The sequence below is a fragment of the Chiloscyllium plagiosum genome, chromosome 37, assembly GCF_004010195.1.
Source record: "Chiloscyllium plagiosum isolate BGI_BamShark_2017 chromosome 37, ASM401019v2, whole genome shotgun sequence".
Classification (NCBI taxonomy): Eukaryota; Metazoa; Chordata; class Chondrichthyes; order Orectolobiformes; family Hemiscylliidae; genus Chiloscyllium; species Chiloscyllium plagiosum.
Window position 1 is genome coordinate 24352554 of NC_057746.1, and position 23284 is coordinate 24375837.

The 23284-nt window shown below is 46.4% G+C and overlaps 2 protein-coding genes across 4 annotated transcripts in view; both read right to left on the reverse strand.

The window, feature by feature from the left end:
- The window catches only part of LOC122541386 (protein CutA homolog), a 30254-nt gene extending 11569 nt beyond the window's left edge, over window positions 1–18685 (reverse strand). Inside the window, exons 1-4 of the mRNA XM_043678115.1 lie at window positions 18604–18685; window positions 11769–11917; window positions 8822–8881; window positions 6951–6996 (exon numbers count right to left, since the gene is read on the reverse strand). Coding sequence (XP_043534050.1) covers window positions 6951–6996; window positions 8822–8881; window positions 11769–11917; window positions 18604–18678 — 330 coding nt within the window. The 5' untranslated portion in view covers window positions 18679–18685. The remainder of the gene's footprint in view (window positions 1–6950; window positions 6997–8821; window positions 8882–11768; window positions 11918–18603) is intronic.
- Window positions 16972–23284, reverse strand: part of LOC122541385 (PHD finger protein 1-like) — a 42966-nt gene continuing 36653 nt past the window's right edge. For all 3 annotated transcript variants that reach the window (XM_043678114.1, XM_043678112.1, XM_043678113.1), the window contains one exon: window positions 16972–16983. The gene's annotated coding sequence lies outside the window, so the exon portion shown is untranslated. The remainder of the gene's footprint in view (window positions 16984–23284) is intronic.

A 23284-nucleotide genomic window follows, 5' to 3' on the forward strand; every position in this document is an offset into this window, starting at 1 on the left:
TGTGAGAAAGCTTGCAGCCTTCCCTGACCGTACACATGCCTTCACATGTGCTATTTCTTTAACAGCGTACTTCAAACTGCTCTGAAAAGGTTCCTCCCTTTGCTGTCTTTAACCAAGCCACTTGCCTGCATACTCTGTACATAAAAGCAACACAGCACAAGTGAGAACTTATGTAAATGCACTGACAAAAATGCTAAAAATGGCAATCAACGGAAATGAACCCTACTAATTATTCCGATTTTTAACTTCACTATACCTTTATGGCTCAGGTGTCAGTGCTCCAAATTTCACTACAAATCACAGGATTTATTCTGCTTGGCCAGCCCAGATCAGCCTGAAGGCAGCTCTGCACTGACTGAAGATCGGTCAAGGGTTTTACAAGGCTTTCTGCTATTGGACTTAAGACAGCACCTTCCAAACCCCTGCCCACTTCCATCTAGAAGGAGAAGAAAAGCAAACACATGGGAACGTCACCCCCTGCAAGTTCCCCTCCAAGTAACTCACCACCCTGATTTGCAAATATACCACTGTTCCTTCAGTGTGGCTGGTTCACAATCATGGAATTCCCTCTGTAATGGCCTTGCAAGTCTACCGACATCAGAGGGACTGCAGCAGTTCAAGAAGGCAGCTCACCATCACCTTCTCAAGGGCAACTAGGGATGGGGAATAGATGCTGGCACAACAAACGATGCCCACATCTCACAAGTGAATTAAAAAGACTGATATGCAATGCCCCAAAGAGCATTTTCCTTTTTTATACACTACATTACATTACTTACCGTGTGGAAACAGGCCCTTCTGCCCAACAAGTCCACACCGACCCGCCGAAGCGCAACCCACCCATGCCCCTACATTTATCCCTTACCTAACACTATGGGTAGTTTAATATGGCCTATTCACCTGACCTGCACATCTTTGGACTGTGGGAGGAAACCGGAGCACCCGGAGGAAACCCACGCAGACACGGAGAGAATGTGCAAACTCCACACAGTCAGTCGCCTGAGGCGGGAATTGAACCCGGGTTTCTGGCGCTGTGAGGCAGCAGTGCTAACCACTGTGCCACTGTGCCGCCCACTTTGCTTTTTTTTCAATCAAGTTGTTCAGAGACGTTATTAAACACCTTCAGAGCAGGTGCAGCCCAAAGATGTGCAGGTTGGGTGGATTGTCTGTGCTGAATTGCCTCACAGTGTCCAGAGCTGTGGAGGGTAGGTGGGTTAGCCATGGGAAATGCAGGGTTACAAGGATAGGGCAGGAGGGTCGACCCAGGAAGGATGGGATGCTCTTTGGAGGGTCTATGCGGACTCGATGGATGAATGGCCTGCTTCCACGCTGTAGGGATTCTAGGTGGGACTTGAACTTGGCTTTGCTGATCCAGAGGTAGGGAAATTATCACTGCACAGCCAGAACACCCAAAATACCCACCCCCCACCAAAGAGCATTCTATTTAAAAATTATTTCACAGCATGCAGCTGTCGATGGTAAGACCAGCATTTATTAACCATCCTCGGTTGCCCCTGCTTTTTGAATCACTCGTTGGAGGGAATCCCATAGTGCTCCTGGCAAGAGCGTGCAAGATTTTGACCCAGTGATGTATCCATGAGGAAGGACTGTGAGACAGTGGCAACCTCCCCATACGCACGCTGCAAATACAGCAGCCAGGCCTGCCAGCACCAGCACACAACGCTGACCAATGACACAGAAGCAGATCTCCGACACTCGATACCAATGGAGACAAACTATCTGGTCATTACTGCACTGCTTCCCGGGCATCAATCTCAACCTCGCGTTCCCTCCAATAGAACAGCGCCTGCAACTCACTTGCCTCGAGAAGACCTTTGGGGATATGACCTGAGACGCTACAGAAATGCAATTTCTCTCTGTCTTTTGCTGGCGAGCAAACAGACGGTGCCACAAACGCTGCGAAATGATTCATTGTCTAAACGCCCTCCCCACCTCCCTCCCAGCCCACAGGAGTGACAGATGATGTCCTTGCGATCTGACCAGGTGCCATCTGAAGTAGGAGTCCGTCATGCTAGAGATTAGTCACAGCAGGAGCCTTCACATCAAACCTGGGGTGGGGGAGGGGGGGGGGTCTCCTACGTGATGGGACAGGTCCGTGTTGGGCCTCTGCTACGCTGCGTTTAAGTAGAACCGAGCTGTACTTGGCCTGACACCGTGCGGTACGGCAAAGTCAAAGGAGTCACGTGTCTGGCTCAAACATTTCAGAATGCCCAGAAAACTCAAATCAATGACAAACCATCAACAGGACAGCAGTCCAAAGTACTGCGGCTGCTGGGAATCTCTGTTTAAACAGGGGTGAGAATTGCTGGGAACACACTCCCTCATCTGCGGTGTGAGGGCACAGATGTATCTGCTCCCTTGTGTCTGCTCCCTTATGTCTGCCTTGCGTTTTCTGCTCTCACAGAAGTGGTGAAGTCCTGCACTACGCTAAGATCCTAAGGCCACCTGAAACAGGAGTGGGCCATTCGGCCCCTCGAGCCTGCTTCAGCCATTCAATAGGATCGTGACTGATCTGACATCCCTCACGTCCACTTTCCTGCCCTTTCCCGGTAACCCTTGATTCCCAGAATGGTCAGGAATGTGTTTCTCTCAGCCTTAAATATACACAAGGGCTCTGTCCCCACAGCCCTGTCTGCAGCAGGGAATTCCAAAGATCCACAACCCTCAGAGAAGAAATTCCTCCTCGTCTCCCTGAAATTGGTGTCCCTTTATCCTGAGTCTGTGCCCCTCTGGTCCAAGACTCTGCCATGAGAGGAGTGAAGGACTAATAGTCTTTGGGGGACTGGTAACTGATCTTGAGCAGGGAGGGCTAACCAGCCAGATTAGAATATGCCATTCCCTAACACGACACATGACCAATCTTCAATGCTGCTGAAGTCAGGGAGCATTCCCACCCAGTGTCACACTTTAAACCACCACCCGCAACCCCCCAACCCCAACTCAGTCGATCCTTCCCCTGTCTGTCTCTGCCTTCAATTCCGAGTGTGCCTGGTCAACTCCACTCCTCAAAGAGCCAACACTCATTACGTTCTGCAGGCACACATGGAGAACTAGGAGCTGGAGTATGCCATTCAGCCCTTTGAGCTCCCCCTGCCTTTCTGTAAGATCACGGCTGAACTGGCTGTGGGATGAAAGTGGTTAAGGCACCACGCATTGTCGATGAGATGCAGCATGTACGTTTAAGATAACAGGTCCAACCACTATTGTTAGGGGTGTCCCAAGAATGATTCCCTGCTGTTGCCACGACTCAGTACTGGCATGATTCTCCCACTCCCCCTCCCCCCCCAGCCGAGTAGTTCAGGCCAAGTCTCAATTTTACAATGGAAATTATGGCAGCGGATGACTGTATCTCTCATAACTGAATGTGACCAAATACTACCAATATTAGTCAGGGAGCTAACCCTAATGAAAGGAAGTTTACAACAGAAGGTGATAGCCTTGGAGCAACTAAAGTTAATACACTGGCTAACCAGGTAACATCACCGCTTGTTTCATGATTTGTCACATGTACAGTGAAAAGTGTTGTTTTGCATGTTCTGCATACAAAATGCATCAGATTAATACAACAAGCAATGAATACAATGTTCCAGCTGCAGAGAAGGTGCACAAAGAGTGAGGTCAACATTAAGTCTGAAGTTTGAAAGGTTCATTCAGATGTCTAATAACGGCAGGGAAGAAGCTGTTCTTGAATCTGTTGGTACGTGTGTTTCAGCTTTTGTATCTCCTGCATGAGAAGAGATTGGAAGAGATTGTAACCGGGGTGGCAAGGGGTCTTTGATGATGTTGTCTGCCTTCCCGAGGCAGCGAGACGGGTCGATGGAGTCAATGGACGGAGAGTTGGTTTGTGTGATGGACTGAGCTGCGTTCACAACTCTCTGTAGTTTCTTATGGTCCTGGGCACAGCAGTTCCTGTACCAAGCTGTGATGCATCCTGATAGAATGCTTTCTATGGTGCATCTATAAAAATTGGTAAGTGTCTTTATGGACATGTCTTTCAGAAACTCAAACCCTGTGGAGTAATCTCCACTCAATTTATTTCCTCTGAAAACGCACGTTAACTCCTGCTAGGAGAATTTTCTGACAGATTGAAACTACTGCCAAGGCTGGAAATCGGAAATAAAACTGGGAAATGCTGAAAATGTTCAGTGGGTCTGGTCGCGTGCCGGGGGAGGGAAAAAGAAAATGACAGAGAGACTGCATGACTGCTCCAGGTCTGTGACACTTCTGGGCAGTGCACAGAAATGAAACCTTAAGGGTTAATTCTTAGTCAGTATCCGATTCTACCTGAAACCTCTTTCCAGGCAGAGATGGGAACACAATGAAGCTCTTTAAAATTATAAAGGGGGCTTGATATTGCTTTCACAGGTTGCAAGGAAGAAAGCCTGGGGAAGAAGGTGGTGTCATAAATATACAGTAGTCACCAATGAATCCAACAGTGAATTCTTAAAAGAAAGTCCCACAGTCCAAAGAGGTTAAAATATGGAAAGTGCAGCTACACAGAGCAACTGAGATCAACAGCATTTAAGAGAAAGCTAGACATGTGCATGAGGGAGAAAGGAAAGGGAGGATAAGTGAAATAAAGAGGGACAGAAGATTGCTATGGGGAGCTTGCATAGAGCAGTTGGATTAAATGGCCTGCTCATATAGCAAGTTCTACTTTCACACCTCCAGTCAGTCTGTCTGCTGTGGTTTCCGTCAACGTTTTCCACCCGATTAATTTGATCGCTCTGAAATGCTATCACTGCAATTGCTGAACCGAAGATTTCCAGTTTCACCTGTGGCCCAAAGGTACACCACTCCGTGTCAAAAAGAAAGAAAATAAAAGTAAGAAACGCATCGCCAGAGCTGGCCTGACACTCAACAAGCTGAACTTCAGCAGATTTTGATCACCGCTTTCGACAGAACACAACTGCAGGACGATAAGAGACCGAATCTTGTGCCTGACTCGCCACAATATGTAAAATTGCAATCATGCTTCTCAGTGAACACCTGCCTGGTCTCGAGTAATTATATCCCTGTATTCCCTCCCCTGCTGAATATGTCAGAATACGCAGACGATTGACTCGAGCTTTCATTTTTGTTCACCTGCTGAACAGATAGTTATAAAATAAAAACTCCAGCACAGAAACAGACCATTCAACCAAGCCAGAGTTTAAGAGAACTCCGATCTTTCCTCACCCAACTCAATCACTACATCCCTCTATTTCCTTCACCTTCATCTATTTGCCCAGCTTTCCCTTACAGCAACTATACGACTCACTTTAACCACACCCTGTGAGACAGGACTCCACCTTATCACCGTGCTCTCTGGGCAGGGAGGTCTCTTCACAACTCATGTACTTTACCAGCTACAGTGGACTTGCCTCAGCTTCTCCGGCCTTCGTCTCTCTGTCCTCTCACCGCCCGCTGTGCCTTCAGTTATCAGAACTACAGTCATTATAGTACAGCAGGAGGCCGTGTGGCCTGACAAGCTCATGTTGTCACTAGAACAGTCCTCTCTATCCCCGTAGTCCTGCAAGTATATTTCTCTCAAGTGCTTTTTGAAATCACTGATCATCTCTGCTTCTACGAACCGTGTTCGCGTGACTTCTAGGTTATTAGCACACATGGCATAGAAAAGGTTTTTTACATTAGATACATACATTAGGGACATTTAAGCAACGCACATAGGCACATGGATGATAGTAAGTTGAAGGGTATGTAGGTTAGTTTGACTCAGAAGAGGGCTTATGCTCGAAACATCGACTCTCCTGGTCCTCGGATGCTGCCTGACCTGCTGTGCTTTTCCAGCACCACACTCTCAACTGTGATCTCCAGCATCTGCAGTCCTCACTTTGTTGATTTTAAAGCTACTGTGAAACCGCTTTCCAAGGATGCCTACCTTGAAGAAGTTCCCCATCTCTCTCTACAAGGGACTCCTGACGAAGGGCTTATGCCCGAAATGTCAATTTTCCTGCTCCTCGGATGCTGCCTGACCTGCTGTGCTTTTCCAGCACCACGCTCTCGACTAATCTCAGAGTAGGATAAAAGGCCAGCACAACATCAGGGCCGAAGGGCCTGTAACACACTGTACTGTTCCCCTGCATTTCTGACCTAACACCCTTTGTCCCTGTACCATCAGCTGAAAGCAGCATTGTTTCTTTGGTCTACCTTTATTGAAACCTGTGCAGGATTTTAGTTACGTGCAGTTTTGGTCTCAGGAAAGATACAACTGCCAGAGAGGGAATGCAACTAAGGTCCAGCAGTTTTGGTCCCAGAACTGTTCGATCAAGAGAGGATGGATCAACTGGGCCTGAAGTTTCGCAGAATGAGAGGCGATTTCATTGAAACCTACAAAATGCACAAAGGGATAAAAAGGGGAAATGTAACCTTCCCACGGTTGGGGAGTCTAGAACTAGGGCAAACATTTTAAAAAAGAATACCACTTAATTCCAAGACAACAAAACTTTAGTTTTTAAATCAGAGGGTTGTGAATCTCTGAAACTCTCCACCCCAGAGGAGAGTACTTGAGGCTTGACAATATTTTTTTCAGAGAGTTATGGGATAGTGTGAGTAAAAGGCACTGAAGTGGATCATCAGCCATGATCATTTTCAATGGCACAGCAGGTTCGAGGGGCTGAATGACCGACTCTTCTTCCAATGGCATGATCTCTACACCTCTATTAACTCTTCTTTCAATATCTTTAACTCCAAGGATAGCAAGTCAGTGGCCTACATTCTCTGTCCCCAAACCTCTGTTCCTACAGCACATCTTCAAAGTTCTCTCTCTCACTGACCATACCGTCTGCCGCAGCCCTTTGCTTCCTCTGGCTTACTCAGATCTGACTTCCTGTGTGAAGCCCATAGAAATATATCACAATAAGGACCCTGTAATTATGCACAATTGCTATCAATCTGGTCAAACATTGTGTTATAATCTGAAAACTCACAAGCAGAATTTCGCTGTCTTCCTCAATGTTTCCTTTCCATTCGTATCTGGAGGTAAATTTAAAAAAATTAAAACATTATGCAACTAAATTTACATGTATGCAAATAAAATTTCCATTCCCACGATGGAAAAAAATATCACATTTATGAAGCATCTTTCTCTACTTGAGGATATCTCAAAGCTCTTGACAACTATTGAAGTACTTTTTGAAATATGAATCATTTGTAATGCAGGGAAGACGACAGCCAATTTGCTCACAGCAAGCTCCCAGAAGATGGAATGGGACAATGACAAGAAACAGTAAACTCCTCTGAATCTGGCACATAGTTATAGAGATGTACAGCACGGAAACAGATCCTTCAGTCCAACTCGTCCACGTTGACTCTCTGTGTTAAATTAAGCGAGTCTCATTTGCCACCATTTAGCCCATATCTCTCTAAACATTTCCTATTCATGTACCCATCCAGATGGCTTTTAAATGCTGTAATTGTACCAGCCTCCATCACTTCCTCTGGCAGCTCATTCCATATATGCACCACCTTCTGCGTGAAGACGTTGGCACTTAGATCCCTTTTAAATCTTTCCCATCTCACTTTAAACTTATGCCCTCTGGTTTTGGATCCCTCTGCCCTGGGGAAAACATTGGCTCTTCCCCCCGCAACCCTCCCTCCCCCATGCCCTTAGGATTGTATAAACCTCAAAAAACCCTCAACCTCCAACTTTCCAGGGAAAACAGCCCCAGTGTATTAAGCCTCTCCCTGTAGCACAAACCCTCTAACCCTGGCAAAATTCTTGTAAATCTTTTCTGAACCCTTTCCTGCTTCACAACACTCTGCTGACAGCGGGGAGACCAGAGTTGATTGCAGTATTCCAAAAGTGGCCAAACTAATGTCTTGTACAGGCCCAACATGAGCTCCCAACTCCTGTACTCAATGCACTGACCAATAAAGACAAGCATACCAAATGCCCCCTTCACTATCCTGTCTACCTGTGACTACATTCAAGGGACTATGAACCCACAGTCGCCCCAGGCTGGAATTGAACCTGAGTCCCTGGCACTGTGAGGCAGCACAGATAACCACTGAGCCACCATGCCTTCTAGAATGCAACTCAGTGTCTTGCTACAGTTCTAGGTAGTTAAGAGACCCCCCCCACTGCTGTGGGTCTGGAGTCACATGTGAAGACTGAGAAGATTCCATCATCAAAATAACATCAGAGAACGAATTTTTTGCGATGCCCAGTGGTTTCACAGTCACTATTATTGAGATTAGCTTTTTATTCAAAATTAACCCAACGAATTGAATTTAAATTCACCCAACTGCCTTGGAGGGATTCTAAACCCATGGCTCCCATTGTTTGGTTAGGTCTCTGGTCCACAACCACCATGCTACTGATCTACAGTCAAGGTACAGTATCTTGACAGGACTTGTTTAACAGCACTGTGGGAGCACTGTGCCCCACAGACTGTAGTGGGTGATGAGAGCAGCTCACTGTTACATTCTCGAGGACAGTCAGGGATAGATAACTCACGCCAGTCTTACTGGCAACGTTCACACCTCTTGGCTGCATAAGGTGAAATGATCTTGCTGCAAGGGAGTTCTATTAATCTGCTGGCAAATGTCCACCTGTGAAGCAACGCTGTTAAAATGGATTGACCGATTACTTGTCTCAGGGCTGTGAGTGGATGCCTGATGGTCATTCAAGGTTAGATTGGGTAAATGGATGAAAGAAGTGGGGTCATAGGGATAGTGGGAGGTAAATGGGATTAAAGGTCATTTCACCCCGCGGCCAAAAAGTGCTGAACGCAGACTGAATCCGACGACATCTTTCCGCCCGTAACATCCGCCCACCTGGATGAAAAGACTCACGTACACGGAAGTTATCTGTGGCACAATGTTCACGCAGGCAGCCAGCTTCTTCTGTACAACACCCCTGAGGAATCAAACAGAGCAAGGAATGTCAATGTTCATTGTGTACCGCAAAGTGTGAATTACTTCAGTCAATTGCTCCAAGTTCAATTTGTAATGGGATTTGTGATGGGATCAAAAGGGCTTGCTTGACTGAATAAGTTAATGGTTTATTTCTAAACTGGCCGTATTTTTGTCTTGCCAAGCAATCGCAATGCTTTAAAAATAAAAGGGCTGAGAAGAATAAATGGGAGACCCATAGAAACCTATAAAATTCCAAAAGGACTAGACATGGGTAAACACAGGGAGGGGTGATCAGGGAGTTCGGAATCGGGGGGGGGGGGGTGTCACAGTTCAAGGAGAGGGGATAGGCCATTCAGGTTTGAAATGAAGAGACACAGATTGGCGAGCCTGTGGAATTCACTACACCGCAGAAATCAGTTGAAGCCAAAACATGGGATGTTTTCAACAAGGAACTAGATATAGTTCTTATATTTGAGGTGATAGAAGGATATGTGGAGAAAACAGGAAGAGGATGATCAGCCATGATCATATGGAATGATGGAGCAGGCAGCTGGAAGGGCCGAATGGCCTACTCCTGGCTATTTTTGATGTTCGCAGGAGACTCATGTTTACAATGCTGCAGGCCCCATGGTTGCAATTCTCTGTCGTACTTTGCAAAGTATGATATGAAGTCCGATAAAAGACAGGATTTATTTATGTGGTACAATGAGTCTCGGTTTTTGGGTGGGGAGTGTAGTGTTGCAAAGTGCTCCAAGACAAGCAGCGTACTTTTGAAGGGTATCTGCTTCACGTGCGGCAGCGAAACTTCCCATAGCAAGCCCTAGAAACAACACGGAATCGGAGAGTCGGGAACGGGGGTGCTGGGGTGGGGGCAAATCTGGTTTTAAAAGAGGATCTGAGAAAAGAAATGGAGAGCAGGAGACACAGTTACTTTCTCAGAAGAAAATAGGCAATTGTGACGTCGAGGATTCTGTCTGGACTAACTCAACATCTCAGCAGTCTGGATCCAGGCCTGGAGGGAGTGAAGTGTCTCCAAAGATGCAGGTAATTCTAAACTAGCAGCCATAGAGATTAATTCCGAGGACCAAAGGATTCTGTAAGGTGCTATTGATAAGATGGCCGACAGAGACGTACAGAGTTCAAAAGTCGGGAAAAATTAGGTTACATATTAGAGTTAAAAAGGGAGTAGGGGTTAAATGGTTGCTTGAGAGTTGGGGGGTGGGGGGGACAGATGGAAAAAAAAAAGTTGTTGAAGTTTTTCATCTCGCACTCGTCACATCATCATCACAAGAATACCAGATCTCAAAGGGAACAACAATTACAGGTCATTGTGCTATAATGTGACAGTTGGACTCCTCTGCAACGCTGCGCAACAGAAAACCACTATAGAAAATTGCTATACCCAATCAGCAGAAAGTTTGCGTTATCCGAACAGCGTCCACAATTCATCAATCACGTTATAGCCAATTCGTGTTAATGAAGCGCGTGTTAAACCAGAACGACCTGTACAAGTGCACAAGAAGAGGGGGTTGATTGGTTGGAAAGTGGTCTGTGATAGGTAAAGGTATCACCATGGAGCATGTCAGTAAAACAAGGTAATCCAAATTTTTATTTACATTCAAACCAAGCAAGTTGACACTGACTGAACAAGGTATCGCCACGCAGAGTCCCCATGAAAGGGCTCCTTCTGTTTTTATTCAGTTCGCCAAGGAGCAAGGCCGAGACACAGGCTTCCTGTTTGCAAAGACCAAGGCCCCTGGATGTGAATATGTGCAACTTCTAGCAGGCGTACACGGGCTACATTAATCTTAAAATTGATTGTTAGTATAATTTTTAGCACAACCTGGATTGTTGAGTAAGTGCTTTTCCTGATTTGCTGAATCACATTTAATGTTGGACACTGAGCTCCATGATTTGCAAGCACAGGCTGGTTGAATATAGTAAGTGCTCTGCCTGATGCAATCACTTGCTGTTTCATACGATCCGCCAGCCACTGGGACGTATCGCCTAGATACCTGGCATCATGCCAGCACTGAAACTTGTATACCAATTACTAATTTCAGAGGAACTAATTTTAGAGGTAAGTAGAACATTTTATTTTGGTTTGATGGTTTAATCTTGCATGGAGAGTACCACTCCATGCTGCTACTGCATCGTAGCAGGATGAAATGGCGAACCGCAAACAGTATCTTTGTAATACTGGTTTGTTGAACGCAAGGCAGAAAGTTATAACTGCACATGAGACAAACAAAAAATGTGCAGTGAGTTGCTGTGACCTGGAATGCACTGACTGAAAGAGCAGTGAAAGTGCATTCAGTGGTAACTTCCGAAAGGAAATTGGAAGAATGGTCACAGAATCATAGATAGCCTACAGTGCGGAGAAACAAGCCATTCGGCCCATCAAGTGTTCACAGACTCTCTGAAAAGCATCCCACCCAGACCCTGCTCCCACAGTCCATCCCCTTTAATCCTTCTAACCTGCACATCTTTGGAATGTGGGAGGAAACCAGAGCACCTGGAGGAAACCCACGCAGGTGAGGGGAGAAGGTGCAAACTCCACACAGACAGTCGCCCGAGGGTGGAATCAAACCCTAGCACCGTGAGACAGCAGTGTTAACAACTGAGTCACCGTGCCGACTGAGGGGAGAAAAACTGCCGGCCCCACCTCAAAAGATTATGAGAGTGCGACCAGTCATATAGTTTTATCTTAAAGCTGGCACATCTAAGATGGACTAAATGGTCTCCCATGCGGGATGAATCTACAACGTTACTTGTGTAATAGCAGTGGTTGGGATGAGGGCAGGGGTGAAAGTGTTTAAAACCAGCTGTATGGCCCTAAGCACAGACTCATGCGCAAAAACTGGAAAGCCGTAGACAGTCAGTCTCACCGTGCAATGTCTTTAGCAACCTCCATGTTGGGGCAGGTAATGAAGGCCGCAGAGTGGGTCCCAGACACGTAGGTTTCAGTCGCCATGGAGAACAGTCTCAAGCCCACGCTCCTCAGGCCAGAGAACATCAACAGTGTGAACAGCAGAGCCTACAGGAGAGAAGAGAACAAGGGAGGGTCAGCAGACTTACCTTCAACAGTATCAACATCTGAGGTACAGGAGTGTACAGACTCTTTCTGATTTCTGAAGGGTGCTGCAGTTAAAGGGATCTGCAGGTCAGAATCCCTAAAACATGGAAGCAGGCCATTCAGCCCATCAAGTCCATACCGACCCTCCGAAGACCATCCCGCCACCCCCCTCACCTCCCCCCCCTCTCCCGTAACCCTGCATTTGCCATGAACTGATCCCAACCAGCCTACACATCCCTGGTCACTATGGGCAACTTAGCACAGCCAATCCATCTAACCTGCACATCTTTGAACTGTGGGAGGAAACCCACGGAGATACAGGGAGAATGTGAAAACTCCACACACCAGACGGTTGCCCGAGGGTGGAATCAAAACCGGGTCCCTGGTGCTATGAGGCTGCAGTGCTAACCACTGAGCCACCATGTTGCTAGTTTAGGTATCAAAATCCTCGTATTCCCTGCCTAATGCATTGTGGGTCTACATGGAACATGTGGACTGCAGTGGTTCAAGAAGGCAGCTCACCCTCACCTTCTCAAGGGCAATAAATGCTGGCTCACCCCACATCCCGAAAATCAATAAAAAAAGTTGGCATGCTACATTCACGTGGGTGAGGCATGTGCTTTAAGCATCCTCCCCCTTAAAAGGAGGAAGCAGGTCCACATGGGACTGACTGGGTACATACAGAGCTGGGAGGAAGGTGAAGATAGGGCTTACATTTGCCTTTCTCTCACACATATGTGTACACACACAGACATACACATGTGCACAGACATACAGAGAAGCTGTTTAAAGTTATTCATGGCTGAGTTGGAAGCTTTGATAGACAAAAGAATCAAAGATTATAATGTACAGACAACAAGCTGGAGTTAAGACCAGATCACCTATGATCTTACTGAACGGTGGAGCAGATTTGAAGGGCCGAATGGACTCTTCCTGCTCCCATTTTCCTAAACAGAGAATTGTGCAGAGCTTGGGAAACAAAAAGCTTCAAACCCTGTCCGCCCGTCAGTTCCAGAGGCTGAGCAGTCAGTAAGCCTTGTGCGAATGAAGCAGACAACTAAAATCAATGACAAGTAATCACTCTGTCCAGCAGCGACATTCAATCAAGCAGTTCACACCATCTTCAGAGCCCAGGGGCTTTCAATTATTTAATGTGCAATTAAGCATTATAACAGTGTGCGCAGGTGGCACGCATGCAAACTGCTAACTCAGAGCTGGACGAAAATAACAGGAACAACCTCCCCCCCTCACTGTGCGCGCGCGCGCACACACACACACACAAACTGCAGGCTAACTCGCCAACCTTTAATTCACGCTCAAGGTCAGTAAAGAAAACCCATCCATTCCCCGTGCTCCTAGCTCACCCACCAATCTGACCTGGCCACTCCAGCACTGAACTACACCCAACTCTACCTTCCCTAATGAATCTGGGTGTTGAGAAGGATCTGGCTCTGTTTGTACACAGAGGAACCTCGATTATCCGAACAAGATTGCAAGGTCCTGATGCTTGACTAAGCTGTTTTATCCGGTATTGGAATAAAATATTCCCTGCCCGTGTCGTTCAGATAATCGAGAGTTCTCTGTAGTTTGTTTCCAGTCGAGAGTGTTTGTCAGCCTGCCCAGGATCGTGTCTTTTCACACCCGGATACAGCATTCACCAATCTCTCTCTCTAGTCACCCAAATGGCTCAGAAAACAAGGCACACAACTTCGTGATCCACCCAACCCCATTACCATCCACGTGGGACCTCCCTTCTGAACCACACTCTCTCCACACCCCGTCCTCCCTCTCTCTCTCTCTTTCTCGGATGCCAAGCATGGCTTTGTTCGTTGCACTCTCACCTGTCCCATCAGAAGGCTGTGGGACCTGTGTAATTCACAATCTGTGCTAACATGCCTAGTGCAGTACTGAGGGAGCACTGCACTGTCAGTCAGACTGTGGGTGAAACACTGAACCGTCCGCCCTTCCGGTTGGATGGGAAGATCCTATGGCATTATTCAAAAAATAGCGGAGGAAATGCTCTGGTGAATATTAATCCCTCATGAACACCCTTACTAAATCTGATTACCACTGTTCGCCGGAACGTGCACTCTGCAGCCTGGCTGCCTTATTTCCTACATTATGACCACAATTAGCTATATTCCAAATGTACTATCAATGGCTGTTACTTCCAAACTTCTTTCTGGATCGGGGAAGAAACAACAGAGAGGCTGCATACACTTGCAGCTTCTAGGCAACGTTGGCTGCAAAACAACTGGGGATGTCCTGAGATTGCAAAAGGTGTCACACAAATGCAAGTCTTTGTTCTCCTTTCCCCTCCCTCGATCCCCTTCCTGGGAGGCACGGTGGCTCAGTGGTTAGCATTGCTGCCTCACAGTGCCAGGGACCCGGGTTCAATTCCCACCTCGGGCAACCGTCTGTGTGGAGTTTGCACATTCTCCCTGTGTCTGCGTGGGTTTCCTCTGGGTGCTCCGGTTTCCTTCCACAGTCCAAAGATGTGCAGGTCAGGTGAATTGGCCGTGCTAAATTGCCCATAGTGTTAGGTGCATTAGTCAGGGGTAAATGGGTCTGGGTGGGTTACTCTTCGGAGGGTCGGTGTGGACTTGTTGGGCTGAAGGGCCTGTTTCCACACTGCAGGGAATCTAATCTAACCTAATCTAAAGATAGGCCATCTCATCCACACTCCTGTTCCACACCCAACAGTCTCAAAACAACGCGCAAAGTAAAGGTCGCATCTTTAGTGATCACCTCTCCTGCTTCCAAATTCCATGCAGGTTCTCTGGAGGGCTGCGTCCGACCCAAGTGCAGAAACTGGCGGCAGGAGGGAGAGTCACGAAGTGAATCAGAGGTAACTTCACAGTATACCGAGAAAATGAAAGTACGGGGCAGCAAGCCAAAGATACAGCTACAGGCTGAAGCAAGAGAAATCCAGGCCTGAGCCACTTGCTGACTTTAAAATAGAACTCTTACACTTATTTAACAGTCATTGACCAGTTTATTATAAATAACCAACTCTCCTATTGGAACTGTTCTATGAACACATTTTTTAAAAATTACAATATATAACAGTATAGAAACAGGCTGACACGTGCTGGTATTTATAATCTCACCCCTTATCAGCATCTTCTGTTCCTTCCTCATGTAGCTGTATGCCTTCAAATTAAATGATGTGGAGGAGCCGGTGTTGGACTGGGGTGGACCAAGTTAAAAATCACACAACACCAGGTTATCGTCCAACAGGTTTATTTAGAAGCACTAGCCTTCAGAGCGCTGTTCCTTCATCAGGTAGCTAGTGAGGCAGGATCAGAATTTATTGCAAAAGATCACAGTGTCATGCAACTGATAGGATATATTGAACACACCTAAATTGTTGTTAAGTCTTTCTCCTTTTAGAATGGGCTACAGGTATTGATTCATTAATATGTAAATCCCAGAACTACTTTCAAGTCACATTCTCAAGATAACTTAAGGTTTTATGGAAAAAAAGTGACATCTCAGTTCAGACAATGCATTAAAGGTGTGAGGTTAGAGTCTGTCTGTATTCCAATCTTGACTCAGACTGGTTCTATTTTGAATGCAGGAATTTATAACATGCAAATACAATTCTGCAAATGCAAATTCACCCAATATATTTATATCCGCACACGCGTCTGTGAGTGAGAGTTTGTGTACACGTGTGTGCACGCGTGCTTGGTATGCTTATACTCTATTGCACACACTCTACCAAGAGCTTACACACATGTGCACACACTTACACTCTCTCTCTTCCTCCCTTGCATGCACACAAACACACATATAAGTCTATGGAGTGAATCTGCATTTGCAGAATTGTATTTACAGATCTATTTTGTTCTAAATGCTCACAGTATGCAGGCAGTCAATCTATGTGATATTTTATTGAGTCCTACATTAGAAACAGAACCAGTCTGACTCAAGATTGGAATACACACAGAGTCTAACCTCACATCTTTAATGCATTGTCTGAACTGAGATGTCACTTTTTTTTATAAAACCTTAAATTATCTCGGGAATGTGACTTAAAAGAAGTTTTGGGATTTACATATTAAGGAATCGATACCAGTAACCCTCTCTAAAAGATGAAAAACTTAACAACAATCTAGGTTTGTTCAATATATTGTTTTAATTGTATGACACTGTGACCTTTTACTATAAATTCAGTGTCTCATGATCCTGCCCCACTAGTTACCTGATGAAGCAGCAGCATCCTGAAAGCTGGTATTTCCAAATAAACCTGTTGGACAGTAACCTGGTGTTGTGTGATTTTTAACTTCAAATTAAATATGTTAAGGATAATCACTTTAACCACACTTTTGTGGCTGTTAGTTCTACCAGGCGCGAGGCCTTCAGATCAGGAGACCCACTCAAGTCTGACCTTCGCAGAGCCATTAAGACAGCCAAGGACCAATACCGATCCAAACTAGAGACCCAAACAGACACCCAGCGACTATGGCAGGGACTGAATGACATCACAGGTTCTAGGAAGAGACAGTGCAAGATAGCAGATGATGACACATCCCTCCCAGATCGTCTCAACACCTTCCATGCTCGCTTTGAGCCTATTCTGACAAGTCCTGACGAACCTATCCCAACAGTCACTGCATCAGAGGTCAGATCAGTTTTCCGCCGTGCGAATCCAAGGAAAGCGATGGGACCGGACGGAGTACCAGGCTGTGCACTCAGACCATGCGTAGATCAACTGGCAGAGGTCTTCTCCGACATCTTCAAGCTCTCCCTGCAGCAGGCCACTGTCCCTGCCTGTTTCAAGAGGGCCAACATCATCCCCGTGCCTAAGAAGGCTCAGGCAGCATGTCTCAATATCGCCCAGTGGCCCTAACTTCGGTGGTCATGAAGTGCTTTGAAAGGCTGGTCATGGCATTAATCAACTCCAGCCTCCCCACTACTCTTGACCCACTCCAATTTGCCTATCGGACCAACAGATCCACGTCAGATGCCATATCACTTGCCCTTCACTCCTCCCTAGAACATCTTGACACTAAGAACAGGTACTTAAGAATCCTACTCATTGACCACAGTTCAGCCTTCAGCACTATTATCCCCTCGAGACTGATTACTAAACTTAGTGATCTCAGCCTAAGCCCCACTCTCTGCAACTGGATCCTCAGTTTCTTGACCCACAGGCCACAATCAGTGAAGATTGGGACCATATTTTATCCTCACTAACACTCAACACTGGAGCCCCCAGGGGTGCATATTCAGCCCCCTACTGTACTCACTGTATACCCATGACTACGTCGCCAAATACCAGAGTAATGCCATTCACAAGTTCGCTGATCACACCACCATAGTCAGTTGAATCTCAGATGGCGATGAAACAGACTGCAGATGGGTGGTGGAAGACCTGGAAAAATGGTGCACTGAGAACAACCTCGCTCTCAATGCCAGCAAAACCAAGGAACTCATTATTGACTTTCAGCGGGATGTTACTCATGCAGCCCTATACATTAACAGCACAGAGGTGGAATGAATGGAGAGTGTCAAGCTCCTGGGAGTGGTCATCCACAACAAGCTTTCTTGGACTCTTCATGTGGACGCACTGGTTACAAAGGCCCAACATCTCTTCTTCCTCATGCAGCGAAAATCCTTGCCAACTTTTATAGGTGCGCCATCTAGAGCATTATGTCTGGATGTATCACTACCTGGTATGGCAACTGTACCATTCAAGATCGGAGACGGTTACAGAGAGTGGTGAACTCGGTTCGGACAATCACAAAGGCCAACCTCCCATCTATAGATTCCATCTACCAGGCCCATTGTCAAGAAAAGGCCACCAGCATTCTCAATGATCCATCCCACCCTGGCAATGTTTTTCTACAACCTCTACCATCAGGGGAGAAGGAGAAAGTGAGGACTGCAGCTGCTGGAGATCAGAGCTGAAAAATGTGTTGCTGGAAAAGCGCAGGTCAGGCAGCATCCAAGGAGCAGGAGAATCGACGTTTCGGGCATTAGCCTTCCTGAAGAAGGGCTTATGCCCGAAACGTCGATTCTCCTGCTCTTTGGATGCTGCCTGACCTGCTGCGCTTTTCCAACAACACATTTTTTCATCGGGGAGAAGGTACAGAAGCCTGAACACACGCACCAGCCGGTTTCACTACAGTTTCTACCTGACTGTTGTTAGAATACTGAATGGACTCAAACTCTTAACATTCGCCTGCACCTATACTGTGTTTTTACCGCTGTTTACCTATTATTTACCATCTGTGCTACTTAACTCTGTGATCTGCTTGTACTGCTCACAAGACAAAGCTTTGCCTCGGTACACATGACAATAAATTCAATTCAATTCAATAAGTTTTCAGCACGTCTCCATGCCTTCATCGCCCCCCCACCCCCATTTCTTATTTTTGTATTTATAGTTGATCTCAATTTTGGTCTCCCCGTGCAGAAACGTGGATGCATTTGTCCCCAGCAGAGAAAATTAAACGCTTTCAGAACTTTGAAAGGTCTCTAGCAGTTCACTCTTCAGCCTTCCCCTCCCAGATAAGTATTCATTAAGAGAGGGTTAAGTGGAGAGGCGCGTGCATGGAAATAGGAGGCACTGTTTGGTTTTGTTGCCGAGTTTGAGAGAGAGGAAATTACAGTATAAAGGGAAAATGAAAAAAACTTACAAGCATTGTGGCTCTGAAGGGGCTGTGTTTGAGGCTTAGTTTCACGCTGCCCAGCAAATGACTGAAGTCATGCATTCCCCTCTGCAGACAGACACCAGAGAAGAGGTGTTGGAAACAGGCACTGACAGAACTTTCTGATAACATAGCAGGCTCAGAGAAGGAGGCCAATCGACCCACTGAGTCTGTGCTGCTCGAAAAGACTCAGCACAATGTCTCAGCGGTTAGCACCGCTACCTCACAGCGCCAGGGAGTCGGGTTTGATTTCAGCATCAGGAGACTGATTGTGTGGAGTTTGCACATTCTCCTCACGTTTGCGTGGGTTTCTACCCACAGTCCAAAGGTGTGCAGGTTAGGGTGGATTGACCATGCTAAATTGTCCCATAGTGTTCAGGCTAGGTGGACTAGCCATGGGAAGCACAGGGTTACAGGGATGGTGTGGTTGGTTGCTCGCTCTTCGGAGGGTCCTTGTGGACTGGATGGGCCGAATAGCCTGCTTCCGCACTATAGGCCTTCTATCCTATAATAGAAGATGTTATGCATTCAAGGGCAGCGCTGTGGGAGCACTGCAGTGTCAGACGTGCTGTCTCTCTGCAGAGGTGTTACATTATAGGCCCGCCTGGCTTCTCAGGTGGACGCAAGAGATTCTACCACACCACTCTGCAGAAGGGCTGAGGGCTTTCTCTCCAGTGAATGATCAATATTTATCACAAAATCAGCATCACACAAAGCAGAGTTTTTGGTCATTATCACGCTGCTGTCTGTCGGAGCCCCTGCTATGTGCACCTTAAGTGACCATGTGACAGACTGTAACAACAGCTATTCTCCGGAAAAGTCATTCATCGCTGTAAAGCATTTTAGGAACATAGTACAGAGGAACCTCGATTATCCAAACAACTGTGGCAGGTGAGTATTTTGCTCGGATAATCGAACGTTCGGATGATTGAGTGCCGGATAGCACAGTTTAGCCAAGCATCGGGACCTTGCGATCTTGTCCGGATAATCCGAAATTCGGATAATCGAATGCCAGATAATCGAGGTTCCTCTGTACTTAGCAGCAGGATAGGCCGTTTGGACATTCAAGTCTGCCCTGCTATTTGATAAGGCCATGGCAGATCTGACCCTGGCATTAATCTCGTGTTGCTGTTTGCCATCAATAACCCTGGCTTCCCGATCTATGAAGACTCTAATTGAGTTGTGCAAGTACTCGATAATTCCACCTCCATTGCTTTCCTGAGGAAGGAAATTTGTTCTGGGCAAAAAATAAACTCCTCATTTCTATTAGCTGGATTAGCCATGCTAAAGTGCCTATAGTGTCCAGGTGATGCGCAGGCTAAGTGGATTAGTCACGGTAAATGCAGAGTTACAGGGAGAGGGCAGGGGGAGTAAATCTAGGCGGGATGCTCTTTGGAGGTCAATGGGCTGAATGGCCTGCTTTCACACTGTAGGGATTCTATCTCAAAAGGGAGACTTCTAACTCAGACTGCATTCCTGAGTTCTGGTCTTACCAATAATAGAAAACACTGGGAGGATTTGAGCTATAGGAAGAGGCTGAACAGGCTGGGGCTGTTTACCCTGGAACGTCGGAGGCTGAGGGGTGACCTTACAGAGGTTTATAAAATCATGAGGGGCATGGATAGGGTAACCAGACAAAGACTTGTCCCTGGGGTGGAGGAGTCCAGAACTAGAGGGCATAGAACATAGAACATTACAGCGCAGTACAGGCCCTTCGGCCCTCGATGTTGTGCCAACCTGTCATACCAATCTGAAGCCCATCTAACCTACACTATTCCATGTACGTCCATATGCTTGTCCAATGACGACTTAAATGTACTTAAAGTTGGTGAATCTACTACCGTTGCAGGCAAAGCATTCCATACCCTTACTAACCTAGGTTTAGGGTGAGAGGAGAAAGATATAAAAGATACCTAAGGGGCAACTTTTACACGCAGAGGTGGTGCGTGTATGGAATGAGCTGCCAGAGGAAGTGGTGGAGGCTGGTACAATTGCAACATTTAAAAAGCATCTGGATGAGTATATGAATAGGAAAGGTTTAGAGGGATATGGGCCGGGTGCTGGCAGGTGGGACTAGATTGGGTTGGGATATCTGGTCGGCTTGGACAAGTTGGACCAAATGGTCGCTTTCCGTGCTGCACATCTCTATGACTCTACGAGTGGTACAGTATTAATGTCACTGTACTGGGAAATCGAGAGCTAATGTTGTGGGGACTGAGTTTGAATCCCAACATGGCAGATGGTGAAATTCAATAAAAGTCATGTAGCCATACAACAAGCCATTTTTAAAAAAACCCATCTGGTACATCCATGTCCTTTAGGTTTACTAATGTCGCTTCGTGAATGAAATCTGCCATCCTCACCCAGTCTGTCCTATATGAGACTCCAAAATGTGGTTGAATCGTAACTGCCCTTTGGGCAATCAGGGATTAGCTGTAAATGCTGGCCTAATGAGTGACCCTAAGGTCCGTGAACAGCGACGGCTGGGAGAGAATCGCGGCTGTCAGAGCTGCTCCTTTTTTTTTAGGGGTTTTCTCTTCTGTGTTGGAACTGATTTCCTCAATTTCTGGGAGCAGTAACTACCGTCTTTATAAGGTTCGTTTAAAGAAAAGATCAAAAACAACAATACTTTAAACGGGAGGGGAGAGAGCTGGAGTTTCAGGACAGACCATGTGGGAGGTCAGAGAATGGCTCATCAAAAAGGCTCTGAAGGGCAACATTTTCACACAGAGGGTGATGCGTGCATGGAATGAACTGCCAGAGGAAGTGGTGGAGGCTGGTACAAAATGAACTGCCAGAGGAAGTGGTGGAGGCTGGTACAATTACAGCATTTAAAAGGCATCTGGGTGGGTACGTGAATAGGAAGGGTTCAGAGGGACATGGGTCAAATATTGGTAAATGGGACTAGATTAATTTAGAATGCCTGTCAGCAAGAGTGAGTCAGATCGAAAGTACTGTTTCCACTCTATATTAGTCTATGATTAAGAAAAGAAATTCCTCCAAGTCTCTCTCCATTAGGTCCCCTCGAAGTCTACGATTCTTCGATAAACACGGAGGTCATTAAAGACAGTCCAAATGCAGGTCTTCACCTTGACCTTTCACAGTGTGGATAGTGAGCAGGTTATACTGACTTGTGACAGTGAGATGAATGACTGGTTGGGCTGCCTGTGTGCTTTTAACCGACCAGGATATCGGCCAAGCTTTGAAGTTTGATTTTCTTTTTTACATTTCCAGCTTAATAATTTCCTTCCTAAAACAGGATGACCGGAACTGGACACAGTATTTCGGGAGAGTCCTCACCCACTTCCTGCACAACCTGAACATGACATTCCAAGCTAATTGAAACTGTATCGCATTCCTTCACTGTTGCTGGGTCAAAATCCTGGAATTCCCTCCCTAATGACAATGTGGGTGGTCTGACAGCACATGGACTGCAGTGGTTCAAGAAGGCAACAAGGGACGCACAGTAAACACTGGCCTAGCCATAGCAGCCAGGTCTCATATGAATTGTTAAAAAGTGGAGATCTGAAACTCCCACTCCCAACGATCTATGAATCGTCAGAGGATACTAAGATTGAGTTTGACAGATTTTAGTTGAACAAGGGTACGAATGAATGTGGAACCAAGCTGAGTAAATGGAGTTACGATACAAGTCAGCCAGAATATAATTGAAAGGCAGGGCAAGCTGGGATAGTCTGTTCCTATTCCTCTGCCAAAACTCGACTGTTCATTGCAGATTAGGAGTCGGGAAATTAAGAACTGAAATCGATTATTAAAGTAGCAAGCTGTAAAGTCCTAAGCTCAGAACCAAACGTACTAATTGAAATTAGTAATTAAAAAGAGACACTAACAAGACTGCTAGAGGGAACTACCTCAAGCTCGCTGCTCCAGTTTGTTCACTTCTTAGTGAGACGTATTCACTCACACAAAACCAAAACAACCCAGCACCCCCAGGGACATGTAGATGTATCTTAAAGGTGTGACTGTGTGTTAATGGCTGTCCTTTCCCACACCCAGTCAGTGAGATACCTCACCCAGGGTGGGATCTCAATATGTTAGGGCAGCACAGTGGCTCAGTGGTTAGCATTGCTGCCTCACAGCACCAGGGACACAGGTTCGATTCCAGCCTCAGGCGACTGTCTGTGTGGAGTTTGTACATTATCCCTGTATCTGCATGGGTTTCCTCCCACAGTCCAAAGATGTGCAGGTTAAGTGAACTGGCCATGTTAAATTGCCCCATAGTGTCCAGGGATGTGCAGGGTAGGTGTGTTAGCCATGGGAAATGCAGGGTCCTGGGGATGGGCTGGGAGGGTTGTGGCTGGGTAGGATGCCCCTCAGGAATGTGGAATCAACTGGTTAACTAGCCTGCTTTCACACTGTAGATTCTTTACATTAGCCATTCCTTTGTTGACGACGGTACTCCCTAATTGTACTGTGGGGGAGTCCTCAGTCACATGAACTGTGGGGGTTCAAAACTGCAACTCATCCCCACTTTGTTAACAACCACTGTGAACTGGACAACCTTGCTGACAGCACTACCCAGAGAGAGAGAGAGAGAGAGAGAGAGAGAGAGAGACAGAGAGAGACAGAGAGACAGAGAGAGAGAGAGACAGAGAGAGGCAGAGAGAGAGAGAGAGACAGAGAGAGAGAGACAGAGAGAGGCAGAGAG